This window comes from Ictalurus punctatus, chromosome 23, assembly GCF_001660625.3.
Source record: "Ictalurus punctatus breed USDA103 chromosome 23, Coco_2.0, whole genome shotgun sequence".
Lineage (NCBI taxonomy): Eukaryota > Metazoa > Chordata > Actinopteri > Siluriformes > Ictaluridae > Ictalurus > Ictalurus punctatus.
This window is the reverse complement of record NC_030438.2, coordinates 6,763,553-6,782,811: the sequence shown is the minus strand read 5'-3', so window position 1 is coordinate 6,782,811 and position 19,259 is coordinate 6,763,553. Positions and strand designations below refer to the sequence as shown.

Below are 19,259 nucleotides of genomic sequence, written 5' to 3'. Positions count from 1 at the left end.
TTGAAACCAGGTTCCACCGAGACTTGTCTGAGTGAGAGGCACCGAAATGGGATCACTGGTGAAAGAAGATGTGCAAGCTTGTTAACAGTCAGCCCGCCAAACTCTTAATGAAACAGCAGTGAGCTAGCAAAGGTGAAAAAGTGGAGTGAAAGCAGTCAGTTAGCAAGTGACGCTGTATACATAATTGTGTTGACACAGTTATGTTCGAGTCTTTACTCGTATTGATGCAGATCACTTTTTTTAAATAAATATCTTAAATTCCGTTATATATATATATATAAAAGTAGCAAAATCAGCTTAATTTTGAATCAGATTTAAACCAGTGGGCAGTTTCGTGTGAAGGCCTATAGCTTTATTCTAAAATATATAAATATAAATTTGGTCAAAAAAATGGGTTTTGACCAAAATTGGTTTCTTTAAAACAGAAAGTTTAAAATGCTAGAAATTTCTGGTTAAGTTACATGCAAAAGAGAAACTATAGATAGATAACAAGACTGACTTTATTACTGATTTAGCTTGAGGTTCTTACTCATATTCTTATTCGATTTGACCTCCACCAAGCTGGGACTTAAAGATTCAACCAAATGAGGCCATTTTTGTGCGTTCAAAATGTCACCTCATCAGAATAAAAGCACAAGGGGACTAGTTTACACATTCAACTTTCTGCAGGTACGTGTATCCAAGTATCAAACACCAAAGCATAAAGCCAAAAGCTACAGGGCTTCGTTTAATAAAGAAGGGAAATGGTTTCAGCTATACAAATGAGTCAATATGTTATAGAGCACTGGGTAAACTAATACGCATCACTCTCCACTGCTGCTCTGGAGACATCACCAGCCTCGAACACATAAATACCTGAAAAGGAGCGTAACCAAAACCAATTGTGCCATTTTGTCCAATTTAAAATATATAATTTCATGTAAGTTCAGCAGCAAAAACACAAGAGACCTAGTCTACATATTGAACTTTATGCACAAACGTGCGGATCAAACCTGAGAATTATTAGAAGGTTGCTCCAGGCTACGCTACCTAAATTTGATAAAAATTTTTTCCCTGTATAGTGATTCTTTAGGTTTAGGAAATGACCTGGGCTGTGAGGCATCTCAGATTTTCAGAGAACCAAATATTTACCATCAAGGAACAAAGTCTCGCCAAAGGCCAGGGGGCTCCATTTATTAAAGGTGGAAACGGTTTCAGTTATACCACTGAATCAATATGTGATGGAGCCCTGGGTAAACTAATATATGTTTCACTTCATCGCTTCCCCGGAAACCTCACCGACCTTGAACGCACCACAACCAGACTGGCAGAATAACACGCAGAATAAACATAGCCAAGTGTATTAAGGCAAAAACAAAACCCACTAACTGTAACAACTTTCAACACCCCTCCCCCCTCCCCCAATAGTATTGCTCATAATCATTTGATTCATCAACCTGTCATGTTTCATTATCAATATTTTATAGGACCAGATTTCACCAGATTTCAGTGGAATGTCAGTACTTGGAACTGAATGCCATCAACACCTATTAATTTTGCTAAAAGGTGATGAAAAGCAAGCAAACAAATTATATGAAGAATGCTGGTAATACTATATTGACAAGCCTGCTGCCAAATATGTTTGTAATTTCCTGAAAATAGACTAATGTAATGAGTATATTACATTGACATACACTATCACGATGCCAGAAAAACGAAATTTAAACGAATTGAATTTTTTTTAATTGCCGTGGAACTAACCCTGCTACAACCATGTACACACTGCACAAGGACAACAAAGCATAAGGGAAACTAATAAGGAATAAAACGTGACAGATAGTGCTGTTTTAGGAAAATAATCACTGATGTGGTGGTGTGATGTGATCCAATACAAAGTGGATTTAAATTTATTTTTAAGAACATTTAAATTTATTAATGAAGGACACATAATTTTTTATTATTTTTTTTTATCCATTTACAGTTGTTTTATGTTAATATATGTTTAATATTGCGGAACGTCCATGAAGTTCTCACTTGTGTTAAAATTGCTATAAATAGTCATTCTCTCACTAGCCTTTATTTTTTTTAAGTTAATGAGACAAATAAAGTAGCTTGTCACGTTACCGACAAACCACAAAGCACAAATCACTTGCCTTGAAGACTTTCCCATGTCAGAAAGCCTAAGATTAGAGCTTTACCTCTGAGTGTTATCTCTGAGCGGCATTGACACTGGAGACTCCTTCCATAAATGTTAAACAAATCAAAAGTATTCTTAACAGTATTCCTGATACACCGTTGCACACTCTCAGCATTTCTCAATCAGCTTCATGAGGAGTTTCAACCAGTTTGCATATAGACCAAGTTCCTCACTACTTTTCCTGAGTACAGTACGTCCCCCCGCCAAAAAAAAAGGATATGCAACGATGTGTATATTAAAGAGCAGCCTACAAGCCCCCCGAATGCACATGAAGTCGTCTGTACCTGACACCGTGTCTACACGTGAGTTCTTCTGCTGCGTGATAATGATGTGCGCCATGACTTTGCCGTCTTTCAGCGTGAGCTCCAGCATGCCGTCAGCCAGCGCGCTGAACAGGAGCAGGCCATTGGGGTTCCACGTGCGAAACTGGAAGCTCACAGACACCATGCTGTGCTCCATTCGACCTGGCAGCTGCAGGAAACTCGTGGCGTTGAAGGAAACCGGGAAGGTGTGAGATTCCACACAGGAGAATGTCAAATTACGCTACAAAGTGGAGCAGAAAATGAGAAAATAATCCTTACGGTTTCAATACTAAAAGTCATTTCACAAGGTATCTAAATGAGAATGGAGGAATTGCTTAAGCAATGTATTGTTCATTCAGTATAGCATCAAACAATCAAACTAAACTTCCCTCGTGTATTCTTTGTAATGGAAAAACTGCAGATATTAAAGTATAACCACATTTTGTTTTGCTGTAGACTGTACAGACGAGCTTGAGGGCAGAACCAGTCAGAAAAGAGTTTAAATGAGAGTCACATGGGGTAAAATACAGTATCTCTATTGAGCAAATACAGTGTTTGTATTGCATATTCAAACAAGACTTGAGTACAGAGGTTAAATCATTTGAAAGAGCAAATGTTTATATATATATATATATATTACAAAATGGCTCTATTATACAAGTTCATCGTGCTGTGGGAGCTCTCACGTGGAACAAAGGTTACAGTGTTACACGTAGGATCTTCAGCGCCTTTTAAGATACCGAGATGTAATGACAAAATGGCAAATGAAATAAATATTGAACTATAAATTATTCAAATTCATAAAATAATCTGGAGATCAACTGTTTGTGTTTTTGTGATGAATATTAATGAAACATGAATAATTAGTCTAACTGCCTTTGGAAAAGGGTTGCCAGTTTGACAATTTTGAATAAATAATTCATAGGAATGACTTTATTTATTTAATAAATCTGTTCCACCTGTATAAATGTAAAATAGTTTCTTCATACTAAGAATATACGTTATAGTCGAAATGCCAATGATACAACATATGATACATAAGCATATTATCACATTATGGGATAATAAAAAAATAATAGTGCAGAAGAATTTATAAATGGAACTCACAAAGCTAGACGTGTCCACTTTCTTTCTTCTGGCCAGGTCGGTGATGTTTTCTCCGTTATAGTTGATGCTCTCCATGCAGCCTTTGAAATTTCTCCTGCCTCCTGAAATGAGTTTGCCTGAGTATGGCATCCCTCCAAAACTCAGCTGCAAAGTGGAAATAAGACTTACTAGAAGATGTGTGAATAAGACTGATTTTTTTTAGCATATGTGTGTGCGTGAGAGTAATAGCACCTAGCTCGTAGCGTTGAATTTACAGTTAAAATTATCACCTAGCTCGTAGCATGGCATTTGCAGTTACGGTTATCACCTAGCTCATAGCCTTGCATTTACAGTTATTCAATTATCAAGAAGAATGTTGGGGTGTGCTGTTATAGGAAAATAATCAACAATTGGTACCACTGTTCCTATAAAGCATGGCCGGAAGTGTTTGACTCCTATTATACCATAGCAGTTTGCCAATAATTACAATTACATTAATTAAAAAGCAACCGATCTTACTTTTTATCCATCTATAGTTGCATTTAATCTTGTGGAACATCCATGAGCCAAGTGAGTGACTGATATCACTGATATCATGTTAAAGCAGCAAAAAAGAAACAACAACGACAACAACAACACCATAATTCTCTCACCAGCCTCTCTTTTTTCTCCCTTGTAAATATACACACACAAAAAAAAAGCAAAAGTAAACCATCCTGAAGACTTTCCCATGTCGGAAATCTCTGACTGTTACACTGTGTTACACTGTGTAACTCTGACTGTTACACCCCCCCCCCCCCCCCCCCCCCCCAAAAAAAAAAAAAAAAAAAAAAATTCCTGTCTAAGTCGTTACTATAAAACCAAAAACATGTGTGCTTTATATAAGTTGCAGTTGGAACTACTGTCAGAGCTACTGGCATCGAACATCGATCAACACCCTCCAACCAATCCGAATCGATTATTCAACAGAGCTGTGTTATACGTTATATTATATAAAGTTTCAACTTGGACCACAGAACATATCTGCTGTAACACAAAAGCCACCAGTTCAACATCACAGATTGAGCATTTTTTCTACTTCATTATTTAGATCTTGCCTTTAATTGGACTGCATTAGGATCCATCAATGTTATTCCTGGATGCTAAGAGCATCAGAGAGCTCTGCTCAATGGACAGTGTGAGCATTCAAAATCATTGCTCACATATTTAATAACTAAAAAAATCGATTTTCTATACCACGGTACCCATTGTAAATATGCATTAATGTATTGCACAACACACTGTAGTGCAGACTTCACTTAAACGTGAGGATCTGAATGTCCTGACCTCATGTCAGAGGTCTTTCAGTGGAATCAATTTATTTCGAGGAGGTTAAGAGCAGAAGGAGGGGGATAGTGTAGGAGGGTTGTTTTCATAGTATGTAATCCTGGTTTAAATGGCAAACCTCTGAATAATTCATCTCCTCTATCCTGCATCAAATTCGAAATCTAATATAACCTATATATCATGGTAATGAAAAGACATTAACCCTTGCCTCATAATCGAGGTCGAGATGGTCAAACTCTCCGTTGGTGCGAAAGTGCTGCGTGTGCTGATCCAGGGTGAAGTTGACGTTTCTCCTGTGGCGCTCGATCACCACCGAGTGCCAGTGATGATCGTCCAGCAGGCTGCCGCTGCTCACCGACGTGTGACCCAGGATGGAGCCGTAATGGTTGCTGCCTGTTTCATAACAATACCAAGATGCAGCATTTACATGATGCGGCTATATAACAATCTGTTTCTCCAGGCTGCAATGTCCACAGGTCCTTAAAGCCCTTACAGTATAAATGCACCTATACTACAAGAAACCGTGCCTAAAATGTCCCAGCTTAGATTTATATTCAGAAAATATCCCTATTTCAGACCTCACAAGGTGTGCAAGTATGGCATATACCATTAGGAAGTAATGTTTATGATGAATACTGAACACAGTACGGAATGTGTGTTAAAATGTCACAGACATTTTATATAACAGAATGAACATGTATAATATGAGGTCACGGAAAGTACATGGTCAGTGGCAACAATAAACCAGCCATACAGCCTACTCACACCTCTTCTCTCCAACATACATAGACATCTTTCCCTTTTCCTCAAATATCTCCTCTTACACCATTATGAGTGACAGATCTATAGATCATTTCTTTGATGATGAGTAAAAGCTCCTACCCTACCCAGGTTTATCTGGAGAAGCAGTCTTCCTCTCCTGAGCTCCAGCGTGATGTAATCACCCTGCTGACCTTCGCCATGCAGGATCACTCCATCACTCTCACCCGTCTTAAACTTCAGCGCTATCACATCCTTCAGGATCTTCATCTTCTTCATCTTGAAACGGTAGGAGATCACACCCTGCCCATCAAAGTTAATCACGTCGGCCCCTGAGGAACCGGGGTGAGAGACAGAGACACAGAGAGAGAGAGAGAGAGAGAGAGAGAGAGAGAGAGAGAGAGAGAGAGAGAGAGAGAATTGCTTACTTGTCTGGTCAGTAAAAAAGAAATATGCTTTATATCTGCATTTTCATATGGCAAGTTGCTCAAACTGCTTAGCAACAAATCTGAATCCCACTGGGGGATCATTATTTTACGTGATTGTCGCAGACATTCTGTACCTTGTCTTGTTTATGTGCTCCTAGCAGCAATCAATCAACCGTTCCCTATTGCATAGACAATGCTGCCACATGAATTTTTAGAGTAGACCCAGAAAGACATGCTTGTCAACTCTGCAAAATCTCGAAAATGTTATTCATGGTGTAAAAAAAAGGCAGGTCTGCCAAAGGTTTCACACTTTTTTTTTTTTTTTTAACAAAAACTGCCTTTACTGCCATGCAACAAGAGTCCCTTTGCAAACATTCCAGGAGGTAGACCCACAGTTTTAAACCATGTGGTCTTCTGTGCCACAGCAACCGGTTCAGTTAGGATAGCTAGTGGGAACAGAATGCTCATTAGTACTGTCAACAGCAGAAGGAACCATGGTCTGTTTGGCCAGAATGGGACTATCAGCAACACTGGCTGTATATCCATAGATTTGGCCAATTGAGCACCAACATATCTTGGCTTAAAGCCTCTGTCCCGTGTCTTTAAGGCCTTAAAGCCCTGTTCATGAGCCACAGTGAGTTGTCTGTCCACAAACAGATCGATTTTCGCTCAGCCATAAGCCTTCCAAATTAACTCAACCACTATTTCTTGTGGATTTGCCAAGCCCTGGATATAGATTTGCACATCTGTTTCAGGACGAAAAATATCTCTCCAAGACAGGATGTGTGTTTCTACCCACTTCCAGATCTTGTACAACTGCCATGACATGGCATATGATTTTGCACACCAACTCAAGCCCCACCACCCCTCTGAACCCATGGGACACCAGTACATGCAACCCGTATAGGGCTTCCTGGAAATGTTGCAGTATTAGCCACTAGGGTACTCATGATACCATGAACATATCTTACAATACTATACCAGCTTAAGTATCCCAATTCCAAGTAATATCACGATACCACGCAATATTGTGTTCATTCGTAATTCAAGTCTACAAAATGAGCCAAATTTACAGAAAATACATAGATGTAAATGAAAACCAACAAATCAAAATTTCCTATGAATATTTCATTAATGAGAATGAATAACTGGCTTCTGAAAACACTCAAGAACAATCATACAACTGCGAAGCAACTAATTCAACGTGCCAAATATTTCATCTATTGTTCCCTAGAGCGATGAAATCATGCGAATGTAAATTGTCCTCAGAGTACGAAGAATGAACACTACATTAGGAATAAATGAATTTGGAAATTACCTCTAAAATCATGAACTATATGAGCTAAAATATCATAAAATTGGGAATCTTAGCTCGCTTACTAGCAAACATGGCTAATTTTATAGGGTTTGTACAGATGCTTCATAATGACATTCTTTTAAGGACTTTTTAAGTACTTTTTTAGTATTTTCAAGGTTTTCCAGAACTTCAATTTCAAAAAGCCAACTTCAAGCAACTTGTACGAACCCTGATTTTAGTATTTACACATGGCGGTTGGCATAACGTGAGCTCGCTTACTAACAAACACGGCTAATTTTATTATTGATATACGGCAGTTAGCATAACATTAGCTCGCTTGGTAGCAAACAGGAAATCTTTCAAGATTAAGGGAAAGAATTTAGGTTAAATGAAGTGTCACAAACCTTTATGTGTTCTGTAAAAGCAGTGAGATGTGTCTTTTTAGCGAAAATAGCATTAACTGCTGCACATACAACATTACTTACGGTACTACCGTATTGACAATATTACCGTTTAAAAAACACAGTGACATCGGTGGTATTTTGAAGTGTTAGTATCACGATACTACTGTAGTACTGGTATATTGCGCACCCTTACTAGTCATACAGCTTTCACTTTGAGGACATTCATATGCTGATGCCAGGCCTCTTTTTTCACATCTTCCTTTTACTGTCAGATTTACACACACACACACACACACACACACACACACACACACACACACACACACACACACACACACACACACACACACACACACACACACACAGTGCCTTGCTAGGAGGGATCAGTTATTAATATTTCTCTTTTTAGAGGGAGAACCCCTAAAGGCATACCTTGAAGTGGTAAAAAGTGGCTAGACCAACAGCTTTGGTTGCATCACATTCGATTTTCCTCAATACTCTGACCGTTGCATATATGCCAACCAACAATCCTGTGTTAGCACTACCAGTACATCAACTTTTTGCTATGACTTCCATAGTTTATAGTCCTGTTTACGGGACCAGTGTACTCACTGCATCACCTGCTGCAGGCACTATTTCCTCAAGTTCCCAGAGCAAATCTGCCATTCTATTGGAGATACAACTTACCAGTGTATCATATATTTAGCATACCAGCTCATTTATATTTGATATTATATCTGTATGCAGCATGACTTCATGGGCAAGGCTTTATTAGCCTGTACTACTAATGAGGTAACCAGTCTCAACATCAGAGGCATTGATCTCAAGCCTAGGGTTTGTGCATCTGACATTGCAGCCAGGATGCTTGCCAAGTCACAGAGTCGATGCTTTTAAAAAGCCAACAGCTCAAGGTCCGGACTACAGAAACATGCAATATGCCCAGGATTATACCATCTGTTTCTTACAAGCACAGCAAGGCTAATCTTTTCCCTTACCCTTGCAATGGGTTTCTCAATCTGGCATAAAATAAATGTTTAGTTAAGTATGGATTAGGTAATTATGGTATTATTAATAATAGGACTGCTTGCCATGCTAGTCCATACTCTCCTTCCGCATGTCGTATCATCCGCCCATACTCTCTGAAACACAGGGATGGGATAGTAGCATATGTTCCTGTAACAATGTTTCATTGAAGCATAATGTTACATGATTTTGAGGCTCAATCTTTTAATTTTCCAGGAACTGCACATTTCCCGTAATGATTAAAGTGAGAAAGTGTTTATCCTGATGTTTCTTCTTTGTTTGGCAGGGTCTCCTACTTATCTCCTTCGAGAACTGTGGTCTATCTCTAACTTCAAAGGCTAAAAAATACACAAACCCTACACAGAGATGTTGTAATGTAACTTGCTCTAATAATACAGCACTGTATTCAGGGTTGTGTGAACTTTGACCTCAGGTAGTTTTACCTTATATTTAGGCGTGTCTGCGCTTCATTTGTGTATAAGCAGTACAATTATTTACACATTCAAGGCTTCTTGATGGAATGGCATCACATTTTTGATACAGATAGTAAACCTTAATGCTTTAAACCTTAAAGATAAGTGCTGTGTCTATTCCTTGGGTGTCACGGTGGATATACATGGAAATAAGAAATATACGGTGTAAAGTCTGCGAGTTTGTTTTGAGTGCATGTGTGTGTGTGAACTTACAGTACAAGCAGCCATAGATCTCTATCCTCAGGCCTATCCGACCTTCTTCGCTCCAGTCCAGAGGGATGAAGCGTAGAAATCGGGCCACGATGACATGCTGAAGGTCGTAACGCACCACACTTTCTGTGTTCGAGTTTCCTGTAAATGCCTGCAAATAAAGAGCCAAAAAGGGTCTTTGGGTTTATCACAACATACTGTAAGAACTATTCTTTTCCAAACATTGAGGAAACACATCAGGACATCTTGCATTGAAAACATTGCTTGTATCTGTCAGTACCCAAGTGTATTCCTGCCTCCGACAGCTTTCAGTCAAAAGGTTTTAGACAAAAGGGCAGGATGAATTCATTTTGGTGCAGTTAATACCGGCTCAAGCTCTGGACCTTAAACAGTCAGGGAGTGTATTAATTAGTTGGCTACAAATCAAGCCACACTGAGACTCTGCTGCCTGGTTTAATCAAGTACCTTTTTAATTTAAAGTGGCTGAAGGGAGATAATATAGCCTGGGTTTAGGCAGTAAGCTGATTGTTACTATCACAAGTAACATATTTACTGGGTTCCTTAGTTATAATGAAGGTGACCACAGCTTATTTTCTCATGAGGCCAAACAGAGCACCAATAAAAAAGTCAAGCTGCATTCAGACCACCTGAGAAAAATAAGGACTTTTGTTTATAAGCACTACTTCAGAGCTTTACAGCTTCAAATAATTTATTCAGTTGAAAATACTTGATTGCTCTGAGAAAACATGTGGCAGTTTAGCATATCCATCAGAGACCCAAGAAATCTGATCAGCATTTGATCAGATTATTTAGAGACCAATTTGCACATGCAACAGTTGCACTTCTCCACCCACTAGTAAGGCTCACTAGAGCTCAAGATCCAAACCCAGAAATATCCATATCCTAGTTGAGTTTCTTTGATGCTTTCCTGTCATGTAACTCTACCTATGAAAGTAGCTTGAGAAGCTTCTTTGGAGGTTAAGGTTCTCATTAAGAATGATCAGAACTATCTATAGAAGACAAACAAGTCGAACATGAATCTAACTGTGTTGATGGGGATGTCTCTGTGACCAAGATGAGTCCTTCTTGTTACTAATTTGTATGCCAGAACTACCTTTAAAATATACTTCAAATGTGAAGGAAGCTACTGAAGGAAAACAATTTCAGACGTTCGAAATTGCTGTGACCTTGACCCTGTATCGGATCAATTCCAAAATCTAATCAGTTGGTTATAATGATAATTCCATATAAATCCTACAAACATTCAACTACTCATTGTTGAGATATCGCACTATGAGAATCCAAAGATACGCTGATAAATGGATGGACAGATGAACCAGTAGCAAAAATCGTAGACAGCGATCATAACGGGTCTTTGACCATTAAGGTCTAAGTAACATATTTGTATGACAAACAGAAAGGAAGCTATTGAAGAAAAACGATTTCAGACATTTGACCTTGCTGTGACCTTGACCCGGTTTGGATCCATTCCAAAATTTTACCATTTCTTCTGCTGGTTAAAATGATAATTCCATATTAATCCTACAAACAGTCAACCATTCGTTCTTGAGATATCGGAGAGACAGGAGGACAGACGAACCAAAAACTTGAGAGTGGAGACTTAATTACACAACAAGTCCGTGTACAGTGATACTAAATCAGAACTATGATCTATACTGCATATAACAATGTATATGGAATTATCATACCTTTTGGAATGAATCTAATCAGACCATGAATCCGTTTTGCCACATGCACGGAGTAATCTGTACTTGTCAGACATTCCTGCATCTCCTTTTAATGTTGTTGTAGGTCTCTTGGAAGCCTCCCTGGTAAGTTTTTACCTTGTCCTTTTAAAAATTTTAAAGGGATGTCCTGTTCTTGGTGATGTCACTGTGGTACCCCATTTTCTTTATATCTATCGATGATGACCTTCACGTTGTGTTCCATGGTACATCTAATGGTTTGGAACTTCTTTTATACTCCTCTCCTGATCAATACCTTAAAATGAGTGAGATACCATACATGTTTTATCAGTTCTTTGCAGACCATGGGTTCATCAGTTGGAAGAAACAAAGCAGATGTGAAGAACATCCTACAGAATCAGCTGATCTTTATTTGGGATAAATCAGAATCATTCCATTATTGACAGCTGTATGATAATTACTTTTGAAAATTCATGAAATTGAATGCGATTGGTTCATTCTGAACATAGCCACATCTCCAGTTATAAAAGGGTGTGCACACTTACACAACCGGGTTATTGTAACGTTTTTCATTTTTTCCTATTTTTTCCCCTAAAATGTTTCTTATTGTTTTTCACTTAATTTCTATATGTTGTAATTTCACATAAAATGATTTATCTTGGTTTCATTTTTTTTTACATCACAAAAAGACAGGAAAATGACTAGATAGAAGAGAAAATCCAGATGTTTCAATAAAGAAATCCTACTTTTTTGATGTGGAAATGTCTATTCATGAAAACATGACAGGAAACTTTTGATGAAAATCTTAATGCTTTAATGCTTCACACTATTAAACACAGTGGTTATAGACGAGGTGTGGAATTACTGTAGGTACGTAATGAATGGAACGTAACCTATGACGCGGTTGTGTAATGTCTACATACTTGAAGCAGAGTTTCTGGTACCAACCTGATGTCGATTCTTTTCCAAGAACAAAACATTCTGAAATCTTTTATTCCTTTTATACCGCAACAATTTCCCAATGAGGAAAGAATGGAAATGGTCAAATCTCATTAATGCATTAATCAACACCTTCTGACCAATCAGAATCAGGAATTCAACAGCACTGGGATGTAATATATAAACAATATCAATAACATCTCTCATCATCAACCTTTTGTCTCACAGACCTACTTAACACTGCAGTGCAATGAAGATAACTGATGATTTTTATCTAATATTTAGATATTTTAGAAAATATTTAGATATTTTAGAAAAAGTAGAAAGATAAGACAGTGCTTCGGATCAGTCTTAGAAAGTAAAGGACTCACTACTTCCCACTTTAGAGTTAGCGTGGGATACTCGAGAAATCTGTCCTGAACTGATTTAATACCTGCCAACCGAGCACAAGTTTCAGAAATCCAATTGACGAACCCTGAATTTCAAACGCTCCCAAAATTGAACTGTATGACTTCTTTGAACCGTCTCGAACTGCATAGCTTTTTATGAACTCTCAATTTATTCGCTGTAATTTATCTACCGTGGATGAATAATGAGAATATTCCATCGTCAATGATGGCAGGTTTTTGCACCGGTGTGCACGTAGAGCTTTCTCCAGGTCTCTGAACTGTCAAAGTCGGGATCTGCTGCTCAGTGACCCGTTTAAAGAGAAAGGGTGGAGAAAAAAATTCTCGGCCAGTTATCATGTTCTGTCTTTTCAGATAGACAGTTGGCTACGTTTCAGAAATCAGGTGGGTGGAGATAACACCTATAGCCTGGCACAAAAGCTTCTGTAATATAAGACATGCGTGTTGTCTTATATTAAAGTGTATTCTCATGCACAAATACACACAGACATACATTTGTACATACATACATACATACATACATACATACATACATATCTTTGCTAAAATCAGCCATTTTCACACCTGAGTGAATCCGATTTCCAGTTTGAGTATGTGTTTATTCCAGCCAACAGATGCAGGATAAAATAAGTAAACGCCCAGCTGTTAAATGGATAAAGCTAAAACAGATGCAACAGATTCTACATAATATGGCAAGGCATTACATATTTGTTACTTCTCTGTGTATTTTCATTTTAGGAATAAAACTCAACAAGCCATGCTCCTCACAGCCAAGCGTGAAGCACAGTTATTGCTACCACTCCAAAATTATTTTTGAATAACAGCACATTTTCCACAGACCATACATTTTTTATCAGATTCTAGTTACATTTAATGTTGTGGAATGTCAGCAAAACAAGTTAGTTCCTGTTATCACTTACACCAATCAGCCATAACATTAAAAACACTTGCGTCATATTGTGTAGGTTGGCTGAAGCTAGAACAGCTCTGACCCAGCGAGGCATGAAGTCAACAAGACCTTTGAAGGTGTGCTTTAACTCCTGTATATTGCAAGGTGTGGCCTCCATGGATCAGACTTGTTTGTCCACAACATGCCACATTTCCAGACGCTCGATCTGATTGAGATCTGGTGAATTTGAAGGCCGAGTCAACAGATTGAACTATATATATATATATATATATATATATATATATATATTGAACTATATAGGTTCCTCAAACCATTCCTGAACAATTTTTGCAGTGTGGATTATCCTGCTGAAATAGGCCACTGCCGTTAGCGAATACTGTTGCTGTGAAAAGGGTGTACTTGGTCTGCAGCAATGTTTAGGTACAGTAGGTGGTACGTGTTAATGTAACATCCACATGAATGCTAGGACCCAAGGTTTCCCAGCAGAACATTGCCGAAATCATCACACTGCCTCCGCTGGCTCGCCTTCTTCCCATAGTGCATCCAAGTGACAAACTCTTCCCCAGGTAAGCGACACACACGTATCCGGGCGTCTACATGATGTAAAAGACGTGATTCATCAGACCAGGCCACCTTCTTCCATTGCTCCATCGTCCAGTTCTGATGCTCATGTGCCTGTTGTAGGCGCTTTCAGCACTGGACAGAGGTCAGCATGGGTACTCTGACCAGTCTGCAGCTATGCAGCTCCATACACAGCAAGCTGTGATGCACTGTGTTCTGACCCCTTTCTATCATAGCCAGCATTAACGTTTTCAGCATGTTGTGCTAAAGTAGCTCTGTGAGATCAGAGCCTAGGGAGTCCATGACCCCATCCCTAGTTCACTGGTTATCTTTCCTTGGACCACTTTTGCTAAGCACTAACCATGGCATACCAGGCATACCCCACCCACACACCTGGCATTTTGGAGACGCTCTGAGCCCGTCGTCTCAATCCAGTCGTCCAGTCGTTATCAATGTTATTCACTTCACCTGTCAGTGATCACTATATGTAATCTATTTTTGATCTATTAAATGTAATATTTTTTTTGGTTTTAAGGTTGTGGTTTTGTCTTTATCCTATTTTGATCACCAGATTCTGCAAAATAAATTTCCCTTTCTTGGGAAAATAAAGATTTGCTTACTTACTTACTTCTCAAAACCAGCAGTATAGAGAAGTGAGTGCAGAATTTACCCAGATGTTTCCGTCCTGATGGTAGGATTTCCAGTTCCTGCCCGTGTCGCTGTAGAGCAGTCGGTAGCGTGTGGTCCAGTCTGAGCTGCTGTATCGACCCTGAGTGGCGACAGCAGTCACCTGCTTCCTGCTGCCCAGGTCCACCTGCAGCCACGGGTAATGATCAGTGTCGAGAGGAGACCAGCCTCCAGCACCTACACACCCAGAAAGAGCAATCCATTCACATAGCAAATAATCTAGACCTTCAACTTTTTTTTTAGATATTCCTGGTATCTACATATCACATTTCTTTTTGTTATTCACTCTGTTTTCGGCATCACTGCACGGCAAAATAACAGAATAAGGGGAGTAGTTGTAAAGTGTATTTGGGGACTGTATAGAGGTTTGATTTAAAACTGCTAATACAAATTTGGTAACTGTTCTTACCCACTTCATTTTTTCCCCCATCAAAATCAAAAGGTGCAAGAAAAACAAAGCTATTTTAACACTGTGTGAATTCTCTTTGATTTTTTTCCAGTGCCTGTCACATCCTCAGGTTCATTCTCGATGAGTTCACACCCTACATCCCTACTTTGCATACCAATCAAGTGTTGGAAGTCATATTAAGGTTGGCAATGACTGAGACATGGCGCTGGATCCAACAGCCATGCCAATGAGTCACTGAGATCCCATTTTTGAACATTAACTGAGGCTTAGACCTACATCTGCATGATTTTATGCACTGCACTTCTGCCACATGATTGACTGATTGGATAAGTGCAAGAATTGGCTCATGTAAAAGTGTCCCTTATACAGTAACGTGGCAAAAGAGATCCCGGTCAGGTTCCGTGTCGATTTTAAAATGATGATGCTGACATACAAGGCGTTAACATGGCTTGGCTTGTCATTACTTATCTGCTTTATTAATTCCGTACACCCCACAATCGCAGACTGTGCTCCTCACAGTGTAATCTTTTAACTGTTCCACAAACCCGCTATGGGTGACAGGGCTTTTTCTGTCTATGCTCCTTCCCTTTGGAACTCTATTCCTATCGAACTTAGGGAAGGTCAGACCTTTGGTATTTTTAAAGTTCAACTCAAGACATACTTTTTTAAACTTGCATTTGTCTGTTGATGTCTACTTTTGTAATTATTATTATTATTATTATTATTATTATTATTATTATTATTATTATTATTATTATTATTATTGTTGTTGTTGCTGATGATGTTTTTCTTGTTAACTTTTATAATTGCTTATTTTTTTATGTTTACTGTGTATTTTGTGTACAGCTCTTTGAGAAGCTGCTTTTAAAGGCACTTTATAAAATAAAGTTGTTTATTATTATTATTATTATTATTATTATTATTATTATTATTATTATTATTATTAATATTACTATTACATATAGATATAGCTACAGAAATATATTTATATATTTAGAGGTATATTAATTTGGGGGGTTTGTACAATTCCTGCCTCCGTCCTGTGTGTGTGGAGATTGCATGCTCTACCCGTGCTTCGGAGGTTTCTTTCAGGTACTCCCAGACCAAAATCCAAAGACATGTGTTGTAGGCTGGATTGGCATTTCTAAATTGTCTGGAGTGTAAATGGGTGTGTGAGTGTGTATGCAATTGTGCCCTGTGATGGGTTGGCACCCCACATTATACCCGAAGTTCCCTGGGATAGGCTCTAGGCTATCCTGTGTAGGTTAAGTGGTACAGAAACTGGATGGATGGATATACAGTATCTCACAAAAGTGAGTACACCCCTGACATTTTTGTAAATATTTGATGATATCTTTTCATGTGACAACACTGAAGAAATGACACTTTGCTACAATGTAAAGTAGTGAGTGTACAGCTTGTGTAACAGTGTAAATTTACTGTCCCCTCAAAATAACTCAACACACAGCCATTAATGTCTAAACCGCTGGCAACAAAAGTGAGTACACCCCTAAGTGAAAATGTCCAAATTGGGCCCAATTACCCATTTTCCCTCCCTGGTGTCATGTGACTTGTTAGTGTTACAAGGTTTCAGGTGTGAATGGGGAGCAGGTGTGTTAAATTTGGTGTCATCGCTCTCACACTCCCTCATACTGGTCACTAGAAGTTCAACATGGCACCTCATGGCAAAGAACTCTCTGAGGATCTGAAAAAAAGAATTGTTGCTCTACATAAAGATGGCCTAGGCTATGAAGATTGCCAAGACCCTGACACTAAGCTACAGCACGGTGGCCAAGACATACAGCGGTTTAACAGGACAGGTTCCACTCAGAACAGGCCTCGCCATGGTCGACCAAAGAAGTTGAGTGCATGTGCTCAGAGTCATATCCAGAGGTTGTTTTTGGGAAATAGACGTATGAGTGCTGCCAGCATTGCTGCAGAGGTTGAAGGGGTGGGGGGTCAGCTTGTCAGTGCTCAGACCATACGTCCCACACTGCATCAAATTGGTCTGCATGGCTTTTGTCCCAGAAGGAAGCCTCTTCTAAAGATGATGCACAAGAAAGCCCGCAAACAGTTTGCTGAAGACAAAGGACTATGGACATGGATTACTGGAACCATGTCCTGTGGTCTGATGAGACCAAGATAAACTTATTTGGTTCAGATGGTGTCATGCGTGTGTGGAGGCAACCAGGTGAGGAGTACAAAGACAAGTGTGTCTTGCCTACAGTCAAGCATGGTGGTGGGAGTGTCATGGTCTGGGGCTGCATGAGTGCTGCTGGCACTGGGGAGCTACAGTTCATTGAGGGAACCATGAATGCCAACATGTACTGTGACATACTGAAGCAGAGCATGATCAGTATGCAGTATTCCAGCATGATAACGACCCCAAAAACACCTCCAAGATGACCACTGCCTTGCTAAAGAAGTTGAGGGTGAAGGTGATGGACTGGCCAAGCATGTCTCCAGACCTAAACCCTATTGAGCATCTGTGGGGCATCCTCAAACAGAAGGTGGAGGAGCACAAGGTCCCCAACATCCACCAGCTCTGTGATGTCATCATGGAGGAGTGGAAGCTGTGAAGCTCTGGTGAACTCCATGCCCAAGAGGGTTAAGGCAGTGCTGGAAAATAATGCTGGCCACACAAAATATTGACACTTTGTGTCCAATTTGGACATTTTCACTTAGGGGTGTACTCACTTTTGTTGCCAGCGGTTTAGACATTAATGGCTGTGTGTTGAGTTATTTTGAGGGGACAGCAAATTTACACTATTATACAAGCTGTACACTCACTACTTTACATTGTAGCAAAGTGTCATTTCTTCAGTGTTGTCACATTAAAAGATATAAGCAAATATTTTCAAAAATGTGCGGAGTGTAGTCACTTTTGTGAGATACTGTATATGAATAAGAATAAATATATGTAATGTCAGGTTCCTTTGTCAAAGTGGACGCACAAACAGCAGTGATAAGGTGCTTGATAAGGTGTGACCTAGTCTTCTGTGGGATTTGATATCTGATCCTATAACCGAGTCATTCTTTGCAATCTAGTTCCACAGGATAAACAGAGTCTATCTCTTGATAGAGAGGATTTGGGTGATCTTTAAGGCACAAAATGCCATCTTCAAAAAAAAGAAAAAAAAACGAAACTTGGATCATTGATAAGTGTATACATATGTAGCGAACACATGATAAGTTGGGCTGGATGACCTAAAGTCTAGACGTAAAGAGAAGAGAGAGGCTTAACAGTGTTATGGTGAAAATAGAAGCAGAGATGAGGATAAGTGAAAGAAGGTAGAGATCACAGGACAGCCGAGAGGGATGAGTCTACTGTAACCTGCTACAGAGACTGATGTCCTGATAAGATAAGGGGAGTAAAAGAAAGCATCTGGGAGGAGAAAGAAGGCAGGTCAGTGAAGGAAAAGAAGCTTGGCTCGCATACGGTTGAGATGCTTTAGAGCCCCAGTCCTTTCTGATTCAATAATTAGAAGGGAAAAAATGCAGAGGTATAATGAGTAAAAGTGAGTGGATCTGTTGCGTATCCCAGATGAGGTGGGAGTGAACACTGGATGGGACCATGTTTTTGGGAGGTCAAATGAAACCCAAACAGAAACTGGAAGGACATGCAAAACACAGCATGCAATGGTACCTTCGGTGCCAATGTCCCAACCTCACCATATTTAATTCATATGAAAAGGTGCCAAGGTTTAGGATTTGGATTGAGGGGTACAATGGATTTTGCCTACAGTACATTAACATTGAACACTTCTTAACCTCCCTAAGTTTTCGCAATCACGACACTCCAAAAATAATGCAGGTTTGCGAAAAGTTTCAAAGCCTGAAATTGTACTTAAAACCAAACATGTATATAAGGAAAGAAGTCAAATTGTTTGCATAGCCTATAAATATCATTTTGCCTTAGTGGCAGGCTGAGGGGATTTAATTCACTACAGAGAATGAAAAACAAAATGAAGTGCAGGGATCACTGGGTCTGTGCATCTTATTAACACTCCAATCTCATGCACGGCCACATTTCAATTCAGCAGAGACTTCGTTCTTAGGCTGAATGCTGAGCACAGCCATCTTTCCCCCTCTACCAGCTTCAACCAATTCCCAGCTCTCCCTCTCATTAGCTCCCTGCTGGCTCTCCTGATCGTCT

The 19,259-nt window shown here is 39.3% G+C and overlaps 1 protein-coding gene across 1 annotated transcript in view; it reads right to left on the bottom strand.

Annotated features, from left to right (window-relative positions):
- The window catches only part of LOC108256479 (contactin-associated protein-like 2), a 121,900-nt gene that overhangs the window by 57,172 nt on the left and 45,469 nt on the right, over positions 1-19,259 (bottom strand). Inside the window, exons 3-8 of the mRNA XM_047150219.2 lie at positions 14,678-14,871; positions 9,488-9,635; positions 5,778-5,981; positions 5,099-5,283; positions 3,586-3,729; positions 2,461-2,719 (exon numbers count right to left, since the gene is read on the bottom strand). Coding sequence (XP_047006175.1) covers positions 2,461-2,719; positions 3,586-3,729; positions 5,099-5,283; positions 5,778-5,981; positions 9,488-9,635; positions 14,678-14,871 — 1,134 coding nt within the window. The remainder of the gene's footprint in view (positions 1-2,460; positions 2,720-3,585; positions 3,730-5,098; positions 5,284-5,777; positions 5,982-9,487; positions 9,636-14,677; positions 14,872-19,259) is intronic.